The sequence below is a fragment of the Melozone crissalis genome, unplaced genomic scaffold, assembly GCF_028551555.1.
Source record: "Melozone crissalis strain CALT ecotype California unplaced genomic scaffold, PUWL_Pcris_2 ptg000537l_1, whole genome shotgun sequence".
NCBI classification, from domain to species: Eukaryota; Metazoa; Chordata; class Aves; order Passeriformes; family Passerellidae; genus Melozone; species Melozone crissalis.
In genome coordinates this window covers 2,753,820-2,771,647 of record NW_026536235.1, presented here as the reverse complement: position 1 = coordinate 2,771,647, position 17,828 = coordinate 2,753,820, and the positions used below count along the sequence as shown (strand labels likewise).

The 17,828-nt window shown below is 57.5% G+C and overlaps 1 protein-coding gene across 1 annotated transcript; it reads right to left on the bottom strand.

The window, feature by feature from the left end:
- Positions 1 to 597: 597 nt before the first annotated feature.
- GALNT6 (polypeptide N-acetylgalactosaminyltransferase 6) lies at positions 598 to 11,010 on the bottom strand. Its single transcript, XM_054295212.1, has 10 exons — positions 10,523 to 11,010; positions 9,465 to 9,637; positions 7,261 to 7,410; positions 6,294 to 6,528; positions 4,866 to 4,983; positions 4,566 to 4,766; positions 2,885 to 3,016; positions 1,402 to 1,503; positions 1,152 to 1,304; positions 598 to 711 (listed from the first exon to the last, which is right to left on the bottom strand). Exons 1-10 carry the CDS (start codon positions 11,008 to 11,010, stop codon positions 598 to 600), a joined length of 1,866 nt encoding a protein of 621 aa, XP_054151187.1.
- Positions 11,011 to 17,828: the final 6,818 nt, after the last annotated feature.

Below are 17,828 nucleotides of genomic sequence, written 5' to 3'. Positions count from 1 at the left end.
GAGAGGAGATGTGGCACCCAGGATCCCGTTCAGAAGGATTCTCTCGTGCCATCCAGGGAAAACTCCTCCTGCTCAGCACAAGCAGAATCGCACCCAGGAATCATCATCATTTAATAATAACAATAGTAAAAGCAAGAATCTAACTTCCTCCCCCCTCCAAATCCACATGATTCCTAAGGCACAGATCCCAACTTCTCCCATTGCCCGCCAGCGGCCACCGCAAGCCCCGATTCGCCCTCGACGGAAGCAACCCTACGGTCACCATCCTCCTCCTCGCCGGATTTTCCCGCCCAGATTCCCCATCCGGGGAGGCGCATCCACGTTTTTAAAGCCTGAAGAGGGTCTGGCTGGAGCCGGGATGGGGAGGATGAGCAGCGGCTCCCGAGGAGCATCGGCAGGAGCATCCCTGCCACCGCCGCTGCGTTTCGGGGTCCCTGGGGCGCCCCCGGCCGAACCTGGCTCCCAAAGGCGCGGGATTCCGTTCAAGGCAACCACGAAATGCAGCATATTTAAGGCTTTCACTTCTTAAATTAAAGCGAACAAGGGAGTTTTTTTGGATCCTGGTTTCCTGAGCGCGGCCGGGGGCTCCCCTCCCGTTTAGGTGAAGGACCAGAGCTGATGCGGGTCCGTGAGGTCGCAGGGAACGAGCGCCGGGTGCTTCCCCCGGGCCGTCAGACACATCCCCGAGGCCAAGTTCTTGATCAGCCGGTTCTGCCGAGAAACAAGGCAAACCGTGAGCGAGAGCGGGGTGTGAGCGAGGGGAAACAGCACCGGAGGGGCCGCTCCGTGCCCTGGGGCGATTACCATTGCCTAATGGTAGGGACCCCTTACCATTGCCTATGGTAGGGACCTCTTACCATTGTCTAATGGGAAGGACCCCTTACCATTGTCTAAGAAATTTAGGATTACCTAAACCGAAGGCCTTCAAAGCCTTAAACAAGACTTAAACACTCTTAGTTTCTGCTAAAGTCCGCGGGCCATTACCCTGCATCCCCTAAATGCTTTAATTAAGCTAGGACCTTCCAATTTACTGGACAGATGGGCTGTGATCCCATGATACTGTAGTTAACAGCTATATGCCCTAACCAACAGGCTAATAATCGATGCACATCCATGAGCTCGCAGCTCACTGTGAACTGGGGGCTCCTCACCTGCGCCAGGTCCCACTCCTCGCTGGCGGGCACCCGGCCGGGCTTCCCTCGGAACTGGCACTCGCCCAGCTCGGCCGTGCCCGCGGCCCCGCGCAGGCACAGCTCCTTGCCGATGTTGTGGCGCAGCTCCCGCTGGCTCGTGTACTCAAAGTACTGCGGGGAGAGACAACGGAGCCGTCACCGCCGCGCCCCGGGGGAAAACCGGGGGCTGGGAGAAGGGGAAATGATGGGGGTGGTTCGGGGGGCGCACCTGGTTGCCCCCCAGCCCGTGGCAGGGGTACATGATGAGAGGTTTGCCGCCGTGGTTGTTCTCCCCGACGTCCAGGCAGCTCTTGGTGCCCTCGTTTTTGATCTGTGTGAGGGGAAGAGAGGAGTTGGGAGGGGAAAAGAGGTGGTGGGGGGAAAAGGAGAGGGGAGAAAAAGGAGGGAGAAAAAGGAGAGGGAAAGGGGAGGAAAAAGAGATGGGGGAAAAGAGATGGTGGTAGGAAAAGGAGAGGGGAGAAAAACAAAAGGAGAGGGAAAGAGATGGGGGAAAAAAGAGATGATAGGGGGGAAAAAGAGATGATGGGGGGGGGAAGAGATGATGGGGGGGGAAAGAGGGGAAAGAGATGGGGGAAAGAGATGGGGGAAAGAGGGCAGGGAAAGGCGATGGGAACGGGGGTGTGGAGGGGAGGAGAGGGAGGAAAGACGGGTAAAAAGACAGGGTAGGGGGAAAAAGGGGCAGGAATGAGGAAAAGGTCTGGGAGAGTGGAGGAAAGAAGGGCTCAGAGGAGCCAGGGTGGGACCGGCTCGGGTTTGGCCGTGCAGGGCTCTGGGTTATCGCTGTGCACACACCATCCCGGCATCCAGAGCCGGCTCCGGGTCCTGTGTCCTTTCCAGGACATGAGGAACGCCCGAGCCATCACCTCCGGCACGCGGAGCAAAGGGAAAGGCACCGGGCGGAGGTTTCAGGAAATGAAGGTGAATTAAAAGTTGGATGGGAGCCAGCACCCACCCAGCACATGGCTGTCACCCGGCTGTCGCTGGGCTGGGTGCTGGCCATGCCAGCTGCTGTCACATCGCCCTGGCTGAGGAGGGGTAGACTCAGGATCCAGCACCCAGCTTGAGGGAAAAGGCTTTTCCTGCCTGAGGGGAATCCCATCCTCAGGGATGAAGCTGCAGCCCCTCATTCTGCCTGCCCTCAGTTCCTCGGGGACGCAGCCAGAGCTCCGTGCCCTGCTGTCCCCAGCTCCCTCAGGGACGGAGCCAGCCCTTCACATCCCACCTGTCTCCATTTCCCTGTGGATGGGGGGCTGGAGATGGGGTCCTGCCTCCCACCTGTGCCTAGATTCCCTCGGGATGGAGATGGAGCTCCCCATCCCATCCCATCCCACCCCATCCCCAGCTCAGTTTTTCCAGCCCTCCCTGTACCAGGACGGTGTTTGGGACTCAAGGAAGTTCTCAGCTCTTCCCCCGAATTTAACCCAAGTCCACATCCCCACGGATTCCCCACCCCGGGAGTCACCCCAAACCAGCTCTGCCGGATTCCAGCTCGGCCGGAGCCCAAACCGGCCCCGCCAGCCGGTGACAGATGAGGTGACAGACAGACACGGTGAGCAGTGACAGACAGACAGGGCGACAGACATGGCAGCACCAGCTCCCCAGTTCAATTCAAAGCCCCCAAACCCACCCTCTGGGTGCTCCCCTGGCCGTTCCCGGCGCAGGGCGGAGCTCCGGCCGCTCCCGGCACTCACCGCTCCGTAGAACGTCGGGGTCAGGTCGGGCACGAACATCTCGGGGTAGACGTTCTGCAGGTACCAGGTGAAATTCCTGCAGTGCAGCCGCTCCCGCAGCCTGCGCCGCTCTGTGATGTCACCAAACGTCTTCTAAAAAATGAAATCGGGGCGAAAATTAAATTCACTTCCAAAAACAATAGGGAAAATCGCCAAAAAAACCCTTTCCAGGTTGGGGCTCAGAGCTGGAGTCACCCCCAGCTTTTTCATCATCCCTCCAGGTGTGACCAGCACTCAGACAAGGTGGGGGGGACATCTGGCAGGTACCCACAGGCTCCACCAAGAGCTTGGAGATCTTTTGGCGAAGAATAAGAAGTTCTGGTATTGAAAAAAGAAAATAAGAAGTTTTGGTGCATTCACATTTTCTGAACAGAGAGAGACAATTCTCTCTCCCATGTTTTTTTTCCTGGAGAAGCACAGAGAAAAGAAGAGGAAACAATTCTTATCTCAGCTTGCTGCTCCTGTTTTTTTGCACTTGTGGAATGTGTTAGGAAGATTACCTGACGTGATTTGTCAGTTGGATTCTACTGAGGATTGTTTTGATTCCTTAGGCAATCACTCAAAGCTGTGTCCTGGTTGTCTCAGTCATTCACGAATCTTTCTTTAGTATGTATATTTTGTATAGTACATTATCTCTTTAATATAGTATAGTATAATGTAATAAATAGAGTTTTAATAAAGCAATTGTTCAGCCTTCTGAATCAATGGAGTCAGGTACCAATTACTCCCTACCTCAGGGGTGCCCTGCTTTATGATATTGGTGTTGAAAAAAAATCATTAGGAAACAAGAAACAATTGATAAACTCCAATGTTTTCCTACTGGGAAACATTCTGGTTAGAGAGGGAAAGAAAAAAAAAAAAGCTTTTGGTTATTTGTGTCCACCTGCCTGATCTCCCACCTGCTCCTGCTGCTCAGGTGGAGCTCCCAGCAGGACCAGCCCTCTGTCCCAGATTGCAAGGCAAGATGTATTCTATTATAATCTGGGTGGCACTTGTCTTTTGTCAAGTGGGCAGTTTTTCCTTATCTCTTCCACAATCACTCCTCCCTCGGGAGGGGATATCTGCTGATAACAGCCATTGAATGTCCCTGCATGGCTGATAAGAGCTACAGCATCCCATTGGGAGATGTGAACCCAGAGGGAGGAGCCAAGCATTGCTACCCAGATATAATCTGGAGATTCTGGAACACCAGCACGGCTTCTCCACTGGATTCCCCAGAGGAGCAGCAGGTGCCTCTCCTTCCCACTGGATCTTCAGAGGAAGACTTCACCCTTCTCCAGAACCCCCTTGCTCCAACAGAACCACCCCTGACACTGCAGGAGGGCTGAGCCACAATTCCAATGGGACTGCTGCCAACACCCTGACCCACAGGGTGTCAGGTTGGGTTCTGACTCTGTCAGTGTTGTTCTAGTGTAATGCATTGTTTATTTTATCCTTTAATTTTCTTCCCTATTAAAGAACTGTTATTTCCTGCTCCCATATTTGTTGCCTGAGAGCTCTTAATTTAAAATTTATAGCAATTTAAAGGGGTAGGGAGGGTTTACATTCTCCATTTCAGGGGAGGCTCCTGCCCTCCTTAGCAGGCACCTGTCTTTCCAAACTGAGACACCCTCCCAGCAGAAGCAGCAGCAGCCCCCAATACCTCTCTGGCCATCTGGGAGGCTTGCTGGTTGCGGCGGTAGAAGATCTCCTTGTAGTCGTCCATCCAGACCTCGGCCAGGCGCACCTGGTTCCGGGAGATCACCTGGGTGCCCTTGGGGAAGGTGTGGGGGCTCTTGGAGCGGAACACGTGGCCCACGACGGAGCAGGGGATGATCTCCACCTGTCCCCCGCACTGCCACACCTGCGGGGAAGCCACACCTGAGGTGGGGGGTCCGGCCCCCGGGCCCCCCAACAGGGAGCTCCCTGGAGGTGCCCTCAGAAGGTGGACCCCCATACTTACCCTGAAGGACATTTCCACGTTCTCACCCCCCCAAATCTCCATCTGGTCGTCGTAGGAGCCGATGTGCTCAAAGTAGGACCTGGAGATGGCAAAGAGGCCACCTGCGAAGGTCGGGGACCTGCAGGGGGAAAAGAAGGGGTAAAACACAAGTCAAAGAGCAGAAATCTGAGTTTTGGGAAATCAGAGTCCCCCTCCATCCAGCTGTGGTGGCTTTGGCTGGACTGCTGGGAGGGGACAGAGGTGACAGCGTGACATGGAGGAGCCTCGCTGCCAGCTGGATTCAAAGTGAAAAGAGGATATTGTTACCAAAAACCTGTCGCCAAAAAGAGGAGGAGGTCAGAGCTCAGTGCCCCAATCCCTCCTCCCGCTTCCCTAATCTTTTCCATCTGAGGCTGGAACAGAACCTCGCTTTTATTCAGGAAAAATAATAAACGCCAAGGACTCGCTGAGCTGCTGGAGACGAGGCAGCGGCGGGAGCCAAGCGCCCGGCTGGAGGTGAAAGGGGCCTTTATGGGGACAGGAGCGTCGCCCAGGTGACCCGAGCACAAAGCCAGCCCCGCGGCCGGGGTGGGGCCGGGTGTCCGGTGTCTCCCAGTGGGGGCACAGGGAGAGGTGGGAAAACCACCCAGGCTCTGTCTGCATGTCAAACAGAGGGATAAGAGAGGGGATTTTGGCACAGCCTGATCCACAGGTGACCTGTTCTGCGCGGGGGCACCCGGGCACCGAGGGCGAGAAGGCAAAGACAGCAATTAAATCCTTAATGGGAGTGAGAGCAATGAAATCCTAAATGCCGGAGCGAGAGGCAGCTGGAGGAGACTCTAAGGTCCATTTTGGCGCCAAGGGAGGTTTGCCCTCCACCACCCCCCCAAGCTCTGACCGTGCTTGGGCACAAACTCCCGACATCTCCCATGCCAAAATCCCAAGGGAGAACCCTGCTGGAAAAGGGCAGCACTGCCCACCCAGAGGCACCAAAACCAAGGAGGACACCTGTCGCAGACATCTTTTATGGAAAATCCCTTCGTTAGGATTTTTCCTCCTGAGAAGCTGAGAAGCCTCAGGAACAAAATGTAAGCAATGATTATCTGCTGCTGTGAAATGCAACAGGTGGATCTGTGATTGGCCCATGTTGGATGTTTCTAATTAATGGCCAATCACAGCCCAGCTGGCTCAGACAGAGAGTCTGAGCCACAAGCCTTTGTTATAATTCTTTCCTATTCTATCCTTAGCTAGCCTTCTGATGAAATCCTTGCTTCTATTCTTTTAGTATAGTTTTAATGTAATATATATAATAAAATAATAAATCAAGCCTTCTGAAACATGGAGTCTGATCCTCGTCTCTTCCCTCAACCTGAGACCCCTGTCACAAACACCAATTTGCTGGGAAAAAGAGAAAACCCAGCTGGATAAAGCATCCTGTGCTGGGCTTACTTGATGGGGAAGGTCTCATCCTTCCTGCGCTGCCTCTCCCGCGCTGGAACCACCTCCCAGCCGAAGGTCAGGCTCCAGTCGAAGTTGCCCCGGCTGTGCTGCTTCCCGTTCTGCACGGGCTTGGAGAACTCGAAGGTGTTGAGGTCGATGGTGGCGATGTCGGGGCTCACCACGGCCGTGGGCTCCTCGGCGATGCGCGACAGGAGCGGCTCCAGCCAGCCATGGAAACACTCGCCTGGGACACGGGCAGGGCTGAGCGGGGCTGGGGGAACCCACAGCGCCCGGGGCACGCACGGGTGACACGGGGGGACATTCACATGGTGTCACGGGGGGACACTCACAGGGTGTCATGAGGGGACACACATGGTGCCGCAGGATATCATGGGGGACAGTCACGGGGTCACAGGGTGACACTCAGAGGGTGTCATGAGGGGACACTCACGGTGCCACAGGGGGCCATGGGGGGACACTCACGGTGCTATAGGGTGTCACAGAGTGTCACGGGGGGACACTGACAGGGTGTCATGAGGGGACACTCATGGGGTCACAGGGTGTCACGGGGGGACTCTCATGGTGCCATGGGGTGCCACAGGAGGGACACTCACAGGGTGCTACGGGGTGTCATGGGGGGACACTCACAGTGTCACAGGGTGTCATGGGGGGACACTCACAGTGTCACAGGGCATCACGGGGGGTCATGGGGGGACACTCACAGGGTGTCATGAGGGTACACTCACGGTGTCACAGGGTGTCATGTGGGGACACACAGGGTGTCACAGGGCATCATGGGGGGACACTCACAGTTCCACAGGGTGTCATGGGGGGGACACTCACAGGATGTCACAGGGTATCATGGGGGGACACTCACAGTGTCATGGGGTGTCACAGGGGGGACACTCCCAGTGCCACAGGGAGACACGGGGAGGACACTCCTGGTGTCACAGGGTGTCGCGGGGGGGTAACTCACAGTGGGCATCCAGGAAGGTCAGCACCTCCCCGCTGGCCACGCTGGCCCCCAGCAGCCGTGCCGTGATGAGCCCCTTGCGCTCCCGCTGCCGCACCACGCGCACGATCTGCAGCTGCTCCACGTAGCGATCCAGCTCCTCCTTCAGGTACTCTGCAGGTGGGAAAACCACCTGAAGCCATCAGTCCCTGCATCCCACCAGCCCATCCTGCTGCCCCATCAATCCCATTGACCCCATCCAATCGATCCCATTTTATCCCATCCCATAAATCCCATTCCAAATCCCATCAATACCATCAAACCCATCCCACCCCATCCCATCTCCCAGATCCCATCCTATAAATCCCATTGATCCCATAAAATCCATCCCACCAATCCCATTGATCCCATCTTATCCCATCCCATAAATCCCATCTCTCCCATCAATACCATCAATCCCATCCCATCTCCCAAATCCCATAAATCGATCCCATAAATCCCATCCCATCAATCCCATTGATCCCATCTTGTCCCATCCCATAAATCCCATTCCAAATTGCATCTCTCCCATCCCATGCCAAATCCCATCTCTCTCATCAATACCATCAATCCCATCCCATCTCCCAAATCCCATCCTATAAATCCCATTGATCCCATAAATCCCATCCCATCCCCATCCCCTGCTGCTCAGACTCTGCAGTTGGGTTTGGGTTCAGGGACACCTGAGCCTTTGCCCCAAACCCAAGTGTATTTTTGGCTAAAGAAAATTAGTTTTGTAAGGGTCTAACCCCCTCCTGTCTAATCCCTCTCTAGAGAGGGACTGGGGGTTGGCAGGGTGGGTGAGGAGGTCACATCCCTGTGCTTGAAGTGTCACCAGGACCAAGCTGTTCCTGAGGAAAGGGGTCACCAGAGGAACCCGGGATTTCTGGGCAGATGCAGCCAAGCCAGGAGCTAGGAATGGCCAAGTGGGAGCTGGGACCCTAAGAAAAGCGGCCTGGGAGGGGGATACGAGTCCATCCCACATCCAGCCCCAGTGGGAGTCGAGCTCTGGGGCACCACGAGGTTCCTGCTCCTCGGGAGCCCGTGGGTGGAAAGGGAGAATTTATCTGGGACAAGGGCAGAGTCCGCTCCTCCCAGTGCCCCGACACTGAACCCCGCGTTAATTAGCTCTGAGTGCTAATTAACGAGGATTACAGCTGGCTGAGGGTGGAGGTTTGTGGGGCACCTGATTTGTCCCCAGGGCAGGGATAACAGCGGTGCTGGGGAAGGGAAAATCCCAGGGGTGGATGTGAAATGGGGAGCGGCTGCTGGGAGATCCCGGGATATTGGGAGTGTGAGTGGCTCAGAGCTGCTGCTCCCAGGCTTGGAGAGGGGCTTGGTGTCCCCTGCATCCTGCTGATCCCACATCCTGCTTCCCTCTGGCCCCTGAATCTCCTCACTGGTCCCTCACAGCTCCCTGTGGCTCCTGCATCCCTGTCACTCCCCCATCCCACCACGGCTTGTCCTAACTCCCTCTGGCATCCACATCCCACATGGCTCCTGCATCTCTCTGGCTCCTGCTTTCCACCAGGGCTCCTGCATCCCTTTGACCCACATCCCACCATGCTCCCTGCATCCCTCTCCGGCCCACATCCCACCATGCTCCCTGCATCCCTCTCCAGCCCACATCCCTCTGACCCACATCCCATCACAATTCCTGCACCCTTCTGGCTCCTGCATCTTTCTGACCCACATCACACCACAGCTCCTGCACCTCTCTGGCCCCACATTTCACCATGCTCCCTGCATCCCTCTGATCCACATCCCACCACGACTCCTACATCTCTCTGACCCCACATCCCACCACAACTCCTGCATCCTTCTGGCATCCACATGCCATCACAACTCCTGCACCCCTCTGGCCCCGCATCTCACCATGGTCCTTGTGCTCCTCTGACCCACATCCCGCCGCAACCCCTGCACACATCCCACTGTGCTCCCTGCATCCCCCTGACCCCACATCTCACCACAACTCCCACATCCTTCTGGCCCCGCATCCTTCTGACCCACACCCCACTGCTCCCTGCAGCCCTCTGACCCACATCTCATCACAACTCCTCCATCTCTCTGACCCCACATTCCACCGTGCTCCCTGAACTCCTCTGACCCACATCCCACTGCTCCCTGAACTCCTCTGACCCACACCCCACTGCTCCCTGCACCCCCCTGTCCCCGTGTCCCCCACGCACCGTCCGTGCTGGCATCGTCCACCAGGATGACCTCTCGGAGCAGGCGGGCCGGGGACGAGTGCAGGACGCTGTAGACCGTGCGCAGCAGGGTGGACCAGGCCTCGTTGTGGAACACGATCACCACGCTGGTGGTGGGGAGGGGAGGGCAGCGCTTGAACTTCTGATCGATGCACCTGGGGGGCAGAATGGGGGAGTGAAGGGGGAGGCACGACTGGAGAGACCCCCGATATCCCCCCCCCCCACCAAACCCCACAGCGGCAGGGGAGCAGCTCTGGCCCCTCTGGACTCGTCCCTGCTTTGATTCCCATTGATTTTGGTTGAGTGAGTCCCATTGCCGGCCTCCGTGTCCCCCCTTTGTCACCGCCACACCTGCTAAGCACGGATAATCGCCTGCCGGCGCGGGGGGCTGGATTCCTCCATCCCTTTCAAGGCTTTTTCCATCCCGAATTCCCCCCCATGTCTCCCCCATCCCACCCCTCCGCGCGGGCCCCGCTTTAATCCGGCAGCCCCTGGCCGAGGGCAGGCGGGGAAATCTCTGGAGTTTCCCTCTTTCCCTGCCCCCGACCCCAGCGGGGTCCGAGGCTGTTCCACTCGGCTAAGAAAAGAAAAAGTCTGACCGCTGGAGCCGCTGGGATAAAGGCGAGAGAGGAGGGAAAGGCGGGGAGGCGCCGGAGCCACCAAGCAGGTACAGGGAGACACAAAGAGCCTGCTGCCACTAAACCCGCCCCCAAGGGGCCAAAATTAGGGAGAAATAATAATAAATAATTTCCTTTTTTTTTTTTTTAGCTCTGTCTGCATTCAATCCTCTGCCAGTGCTGGGTGACATCCTGCCCCCAATCTGTTTTAACTTTCCCTGAAATTTAAGGGAGTAAATGGCCAGGTTGAAGGGAATAAGTGGCTAGACCGAAGAGGTTGAGTGGCCAGATTTGAGGGAGTGAGTGGCCAGATTTGAGGGGACTTAGTGGCCAGATTGAAGGGAGCGAGTGGCCAGACTGAAGGGGTGAGGAGCCATTTTAAGCCAGTGAGTGGTCCCAGGGGCTTTCGGGCCCGGCTCTCACTCGGGGGGGCGGCTGTCGGGGCCCAGAGCCCGCTGCAGGGAGATGCGGTCGCTGGCGAAGGCGTTGAAGCAATGCTTCTCATAGCCCCGCTCCTTCTCCTTCGTCTCCTCGGGCGTCCAGCGATCCTTCTTGAAGGCTTTTCCGTCGGCGCCGGGGCTGGCGGGGTCCTGGGGCGGCCTCTCCATCAGCGGCCGCAGCTCGGCCGCGGTGTAGACGCCGGGCAGGCAGGAGCGGCCGCTGGGCAGCGGCTCCGGCGGCGGCTCCGGGGCCCCGATCTGCAGCCGCGGCATCGAGTCCCGCAGGTCCCGCACGGCGCCCAGCATCAGGTCCAGCACCTGGCCCTTGCCCGGCACGATGTTCCGCAGCCACGGCTCCTCGCCCGGCTCCTTGCTGCCCACGTCCTTCTGGAGGATGAAGAGGAAGAGGACGAAGACGGCGCCCGCCAAGGCCACCTTCAAGGCGCTGTAGCGGCGGCGGAACAGCCTCATTTTGGGGTGTTCGGGGCGGTTTTGGAGGGTTCAGGAATGTGGGGGCTGCGGGTGCATCACGGTGTCCTGCTTTGCTCCAGTGACCTGGGGGAAGGAGAAACACCTGCAGTGAATTCCCAGCCTGGATGCAACTCCTTGGTGTCAAAACAGAAATACTGCACTGAAGAGATAATATATTGTGTTTAAAATAGATCACATTGTACCTAAAATAGAATATATAAATATGATCAGCTCATGGAATAGTTTTGTTCAGGACCTTAAAGATCATCCAGTCCAACCCTCTGCCCCGGGCCGGGAACCTCCCACTAGACCAAATAATAATAACAATAAACAAATAATTACATAATAACACAATAGCAAAACAGTACATTAATATATCGACATAGTAAAGCAATATTAGCAACATATTAACATATCAATATTGCAGTACGATGTTAGTAATATATTAATATGGCAAAATAATATCAGCAATATATTAATATAAAGTTTGGCACAAGTGACACCTGTAAAATTCAATCCCCCCAGCACTTCCAGCCCCTAAATCCATCCGGAAATTGAAACACCAGGAAAAGTGCAGGTTAAAAAAGTGCCGGGGGATGCGCCACCCACCCCCATCACCATACACGAGATCCCCCCAAAAGTTTCTTCTGGGACTGATTTGGAGGCTGCAGCCTCCCCCCGCCACCGCCAAGTTAAAATACAGCCCAAAATTTGCCAAAATATTTTTGGCCGCCGGGGAAAAAAAAGCCTTTTCCTGGGCATTTTCCTGCCTGCGAAGGAAAACTCGAGCAGACCATGCAGCGCTCCGGGTTCGGCGGAGCTGGAGCAGCAGGTTCGGTGTCCGGGGCAGTGTCCGGTGCCACGGCCGCCGGGAGCTCGGCGCCAGCTCCCGAGTTTGCCCCGGGATCCGCCGGAGGCTCTGAGCTTTCCACCACCCCCAAACTTCCCGCGGCTCCTCTTTGTGAGCCGCGGCCGCCGGAGCATGGACGAGCCCGGCGGGATCCATTCACGGCCATCTCCTCCTCCTCCTCCACTTCGGGGTCCCCCCCCTTCCCCCGGCTCCTTTTTCCCCTTTTCTTTTCATTCTCTCGGCAATGGGCGGGGAAGGGCACCTGCCACAACTTCAAGGGCGAGGAGGTTTGGGCTGGGGAGGAGGAGGGTCCCGGGGTCCCCGCTTTGAGCGCCGCAGGATCAAAGCTGGACCACGCTTCACTGCCAAGAGCGCCCGGCCCCATCCAGCGCGGAAAAGCAGAATCGGGGGGAAAAACCCCATAAATCCCCTGGTGTTCTCTGCCATTGCCTCGGAATTTCTGCCCCAAGCTGGGCGAAGGTGGCTCCGCTTCACTCCTACCCCCGAGGTTTTCATTGCACGGCGCTGCTGTACAATAGAGAGGGGGGGAAAAAAGGATTTTGGGGAAAAAAACCCATTTCCATCAACCCCACCACTCTGAGCTTCCTTCATGCCACGTTGCTAATGAAGCTCGTTAGGTGTCGGTGCTAATTAACACCAGAGGGACACTCAGGTGTGCGGGGGGGCGCAGGTTGTGCACAACAAGAGCTGCCGCTCCCAGGGGGCCACAACCCCTTCCCAAAAAGGGCGAAAAAGCCGAATAGAAATAAAAATTTCCCCTCTGAAAGACTGGGATGGATTTGGCACGGAGCTCCAGCGTGAGCTCCTGGTGCACCTGCGCCCTCCACTACCTGCCCTGCGAATCCCAGGTGGATTCTGCTCCATCCCATCCCGAAAATCCCATATTGCCACGGGGCTGGCCCTGCGCCCTGGGAAAACAACATTAAAATGACCCAGGGGAGCCTATTGGGGTCGGAAAAGGGGGAAAAGGGGAAAAAAGGAAAACAAGAGGGGAAAAAGGGGGAAAAAAGGGAAAAAAGAAGGGGGAAAAGGGGGGATGAAAAGGGAAAAAAAGGGGGGAAAAGGGGGGGAAGAGGAAAAAAGGGGGGAAATGGGGAAAAAGTTCAGTGGGAATTCCAGGAGCGTCCCCCGCGATGTGGGAGGGAGGGATTGTGGGGAAGAGGCAGAAACAGAGATACACTCGTGGAGGAAATAAAGGGAAATAAATAAAATACAAGCGGATTGACACCCACACTGCCTCAGGTGAGGCGGCCACCGGCTCCACGTGGCAGCGAGCCACGATGACACCGGGAGGGGCAGGGACGGGGAGCTGGGGTGCAGCGGGATCGCTCCCGGCGGGATTCAGCGCCAGCGGGAGGAACTGCATGTGCTGGGAGCTCACAGGGTCAGGATCCTGGCGGGCTTCCCCGCCAGGTGGGTGAGCCCAGAGGGTCCCGGAGCCGCTCCCGGGGTGTGTGAGGGTCCCTGCCCCGCCGGGGATCCTGGGGTACCTCCTGGGGGTTGTGGGGGCCGGGTCTTCCCAGTGCCCTGCCCAGAACCGCCACAGCCTCGGGACCGGACCTCCCGGCCCGGGGGGCTCCATCCCAGGACCACCTGAACCCCCCTGCACAAAGGGGCCTCTGCACCGGGACCCCCGAGCACCCAAGTCCAGGAGGGTCCCTCACCAGGACACCCTGCTCTCCCTTCCCCCGGGCCGGGGGCTCCGCACCGGGACCTCCAGAGCCCCTTACCATGGTGGGGGGCTCCACACCAGGACATCCAGACTCCCTTACCACGACGGGTGGATCTACACCAGGACCCCAGACCCCCTTACCGCGAGGAGGGGTCCACACCAGGACCCCCAAACCCCCTTACCATGGTGGGGGCTCCGCACCGGGACCCCTGGGACCCCCGTACCCCCTCCCCCGGGGCAAAGACCTCGCAGCAGGACCCCAGACCCCCTTACCGCAGAGAGGGGCGCTGCACCACGACCCCCAGGACCACCGGACCCCCTTTCCCTGGGGCGAGGGCTGCCCACCGGGACCCCGGGACCCCCTTTCCCGGCAGGAGCTCTGCACTGGGACCCCCTTAGAGCAGAGGGGGGCTCCCAGCGGGACCCCCGGCTCGTCCCCTCCCTTCTCACCGGCTCCACAGCGGCTGCGGGGCCGCAGGTGCGTCCGGGTGGGGCGGGGCCACCTGCGCTACCTGTCCCCGCCTGCCGGGCAGGTGCACGGGCGGGGCCGCCGCGCTCCTAAAGCCGCTTGGCCCGGGGAGAATGCTGGGTCCTAAATCCGCCCTGCCCGGGAAAAAGGCCGGGTCTTAAAGGTGCCCGGTCCGGGAAAAACCCGGGTCCTAAAGCCGCCCGTCCCGCGAAAAACGCTGGGTCTTAAAGGTGCCCGGCCCGGGAAAAACGCTGGGTCCTGGAACAGCCCGCCCGTCCCGGGGATAACGCCCGGTCCTGGAGTCACCGGCAGGCCCCGAGCCTGAAATGGAGGTGCTGTGCTGGGACCAGTATGGGGCTGGCACTGGGGACACTGGGGACCAGTAAGGAACTGGTACTGGGCACACTGGGAGCCACAGGATAGGACTCCACGTGTACTGGGGCCAGTAAAGGACTGGTGCTGGGCGTGCTGGGAGCCACAGGGATTTATGGAGGTGCCAAGGTCACGACTCCAGGTGTGCTGGGAATCAGTAAGGGACTGGCACTGGGAACACTGGGAACCAGTAAGGGCCTGGTACTGGAGATACTGGGAGCTGCAGGGTAGAACCCCATGTGTACTGGGGACCAGTAAGGCACTGACACTGGGGACACTGGGGACCAGTAAGGGACTGGTACTGGAGATACTGGGAGCTGCAGAGCAGGACCCCATGTGTACCGGGGCCAGTAAGGGACTGGCACTGGGGACACTGGGGACCAGTAAGGGACTGGTACTGGGGACACTGGGAGCTGCAGAGCAGGACCCCATGTGTACCGGGGCCAGTAAGGGACTGGCACTGGGCGTGCGGGGGGCTGCAGGGATTTATGGAGGTGCCAAGGTCATGGCTGCAGGTATGCTGGGACCAGTAAGGGACTGGTACTGGGGACATTGGGGACCAGTAAGGGACTGGCACTGGGGACACTGTGGGCTGCAGGGTAGGACCCCACATGTGCTGGGAACCAGTAAAGGACTGGTACTCGGGATGCTGGGAGGTGCAGGGGTAGGACCCCACGTGTGCTGGGGACCAGTAAGGGACTGGCACTGGGGATACTGGGAACCATCAAGGGACTGGCACTGGGGATACTGGGAGCTGCAGGGTAGGACACCATGTGTACTGGGGACCAGTAAGGGACTGGCACTGGGTGTGCTGGGGGCCACAGGGATTTATGGAGGTGCCAAGGTCTTGGCTCCAGGTGTGCTGGGACCAGTAAGGGACTGGCACTGGGGATACTGGGAGCCACATGGGTAGGACCCCATGTGTACTGGGGACCAGTAAGGAACTGTCACTGGGGACACTGGGAACCAGTAAGGGATTGGCACTGGGCATGCTGGGGGCTGCAGGTATTTATGGAGGTGCCAAGGTCTTGGCTCCAGGTGTGCTGGGACCAGTAAGGGACTGGCACTGGGGACACTGGCAGCCGCAGGGTAGGACCCCACGTGTACTGGGGACCAGTAAGAGAGTGGCAGTGGGGATACTGGGGACACTGGGAACCAGTAAGGGACGGGTACTGGAAGTCCCAGGGATTTATGGAGGTGCCAAGGCTCCAGCTGTGCTGGCACCAGTAAGAGATTGGTACTGGAGGTCCCAGGGATTTATGGCGGTGCCATGGCTCCAGCTGTGCTGGCACCAGTAAGCGCCCGGCACTGGGCGTGCTGGCAGAAGCAGGGCACGCACGGGAAAGCCCCGGGGGGACGGGCCCAGGCGGGCTCCAACACCCAGCCCAGGATTCTCCCTTGGCTCCGGCGCTGCGCGGAGGATTTGGGAGATGTGAGCTGGAGCAGAGCGAGGATTAATCGGGATTATTGGGACATTAGCTGGAATATTAACTGGTTCACAGGGATGAGGTCTCCGAGGCACAAACACCCCTCAGCCCCAAATTAAAGCGCTAACGAGCTGGAATAAGGTGTGAGGGGAAACTGAGGCACGGATTGGAGCCAACCCTCGGTCCCCCACGAGCCCCCTCGGCCTCCATCGCCCTCCCCGGGGCTTTTCCGAGCTCGTTTCGAGCCCGTCGCTCTCGCCCCTTTCGTTTCCTGCTCCGGAGGTTTCGCTCTTCGCTCACAGCCCGAAGGGGAAATTCCCACCCCCAAATTCGCTGCTGCTCGACTTTCGGCGCCCGCCACTCTCAGCTCGGCGCCACCGCGGCCACCGGGCAGGGCCAGCGCGGTCCCCGCACGGTAAGTCAATTTTGGGGGGAAAGAGAAGGGTTTTGGGGTGGGCTGGGTGGTGGGGATGGGATTTTGGGGGTCCCGTTCCCCCCCACCCTCGGAGCCAACCCCGCAAACGGGAATTTTGTGCTCCCGAATTGCTGCTTTTAATCGCAGTTTGGGAGAGGAGAGGCGTTTTTGGGACATAAAAAATCTCCTGCAGCTTCATCCTGGGGGCACCAATCTGGGGAAATGAGGAGTCGAGACCTGAGGAACCCTGGCAGGGCTGGAATGAAATCCATAACAAAATCCAAATGAAATCCAAATAACAAAATCTTCCCAGGCTTGTTAGGGAGAGGCGGCTCGGTGTCACGCTCCAATTAATAATTAATTGGCGTCTTTATAGACAAAACAAAACTTGAATTAGAGGTGGAGCTGGCTGCCTCGGGAGGGAGGGGGGTGTAAAATGTTTAAAGGTTTTCAGGAGCAGAGGACCCCAAAGAGCCAAAACTGGGGTGAAGTCACCCCAATTGCGAGCACTGCAATTCCCTGCGCCGGGAGCAAACCTTACCATCGCCTCTGGGGTTTTCCTCGCTCCGAGCGCATTTCCTTGGGGATTTCTGCCCTTCATCCCTCCCGGGGAATCCACAGCGCCGGAGGCGGCTCCATCCAACCCTCCAGCCAAACCCCCAATTTGAGCCAGAGATTAAATTTGACCGAGCCGAGCTGAAACTCGCGGGGCTGAGCGACAGCAAACCTGGAGGAGCTGACAGGAAGCCAGGCTGATTTTTTTTGCTCATTATGCTAATTAGGAGCGCGCGAACCTTTCAGATCCCCTCTGCAGATGGTTTGCAGATTTGTGCCCAGCTTTGGGTTTGTGTGTTATCTTTTCGCCCGGTAATAATTGGCGCAAGATGGGAAAACTGGGAAGTTAAATCCATAATACAGCTGTTAAAGAGGGGGCGAACGTGGGAAACGCAATTTTCCTCTGTAATGCAAATATTTGGTTAATTGATGCTGGGTGGTGCTTTCTGAGGTATTTTTGGGAGGAGAAGGGGCTGAGCAGCTCAAAAAAGGGAATTGTGTCCCCACCCATGGACATCATTCCTTGGATGGGTTTGTTCTTGGGACTTTTTTGCTTTCATGCCCAAAAATTCGATCCTTTGGTACTGAGTTGGAAAGACAACTTTTTCCAGGTAGATTTTTTTTATTTAAACAGGATTTTTGTGCTGTTTGGAGGTCGTGGAAGCTGTGGGGGAGAGGTGGAATAACCCAGCTCAGCTCCTCTTAGGAAGAACTTCCCTTTTTTTTTTTCCCCCTAAATTATGAGAGAACTGGGAAAGATTCTCTGTGCAATCCCACACACCTGCAGCACCTGATCCTCCCCATCCCACCAGCTCGGGATGGCCCTGCAGCTCCTCCTGCCCTGGGATAACCCCAGGTACCAGAGATTAATAATGATGATTAATATGATCATTATTGCTGTTCCAGGTGCTCGTGGCCTCTCCTCCCGCTGCCCAGGTGCGATGGAGATGCAGGAGGTGTTCCTGCAGCTCTGGGGGGAGCTGGCCCGGCTGCAGGAGCTGTGCTCGGAGCAGGGGCGGCTCCTGCGGAGGCTGAGG

Excerpts from the sequence above, each read along its gene's own strand:
- GALNT6 (XM_054295212.1), bottom strand. The coding sequence starts at position 11,010 with ATGAGGCTGTTCCGCCGCCGCTACAGCGCCTTGAAGGTGGCCTTGGCG. Across the intron at positions 4,767-4,865 it reads ACGTGGAAATGTCCTTCAGG|GTGTGGCAGTGCGGGGGACA; the intron begins GTAAGTATGGGG and ends GCTTCCCCGCAG. Across the intron at positions 3,017-4,565 it reads CCTCCCAGATGGCCAGAGAG|AAGACGTTTGGTGACATCAC; the intron begins GTATTGGGGGCT and ends TTCATTTTTTAG.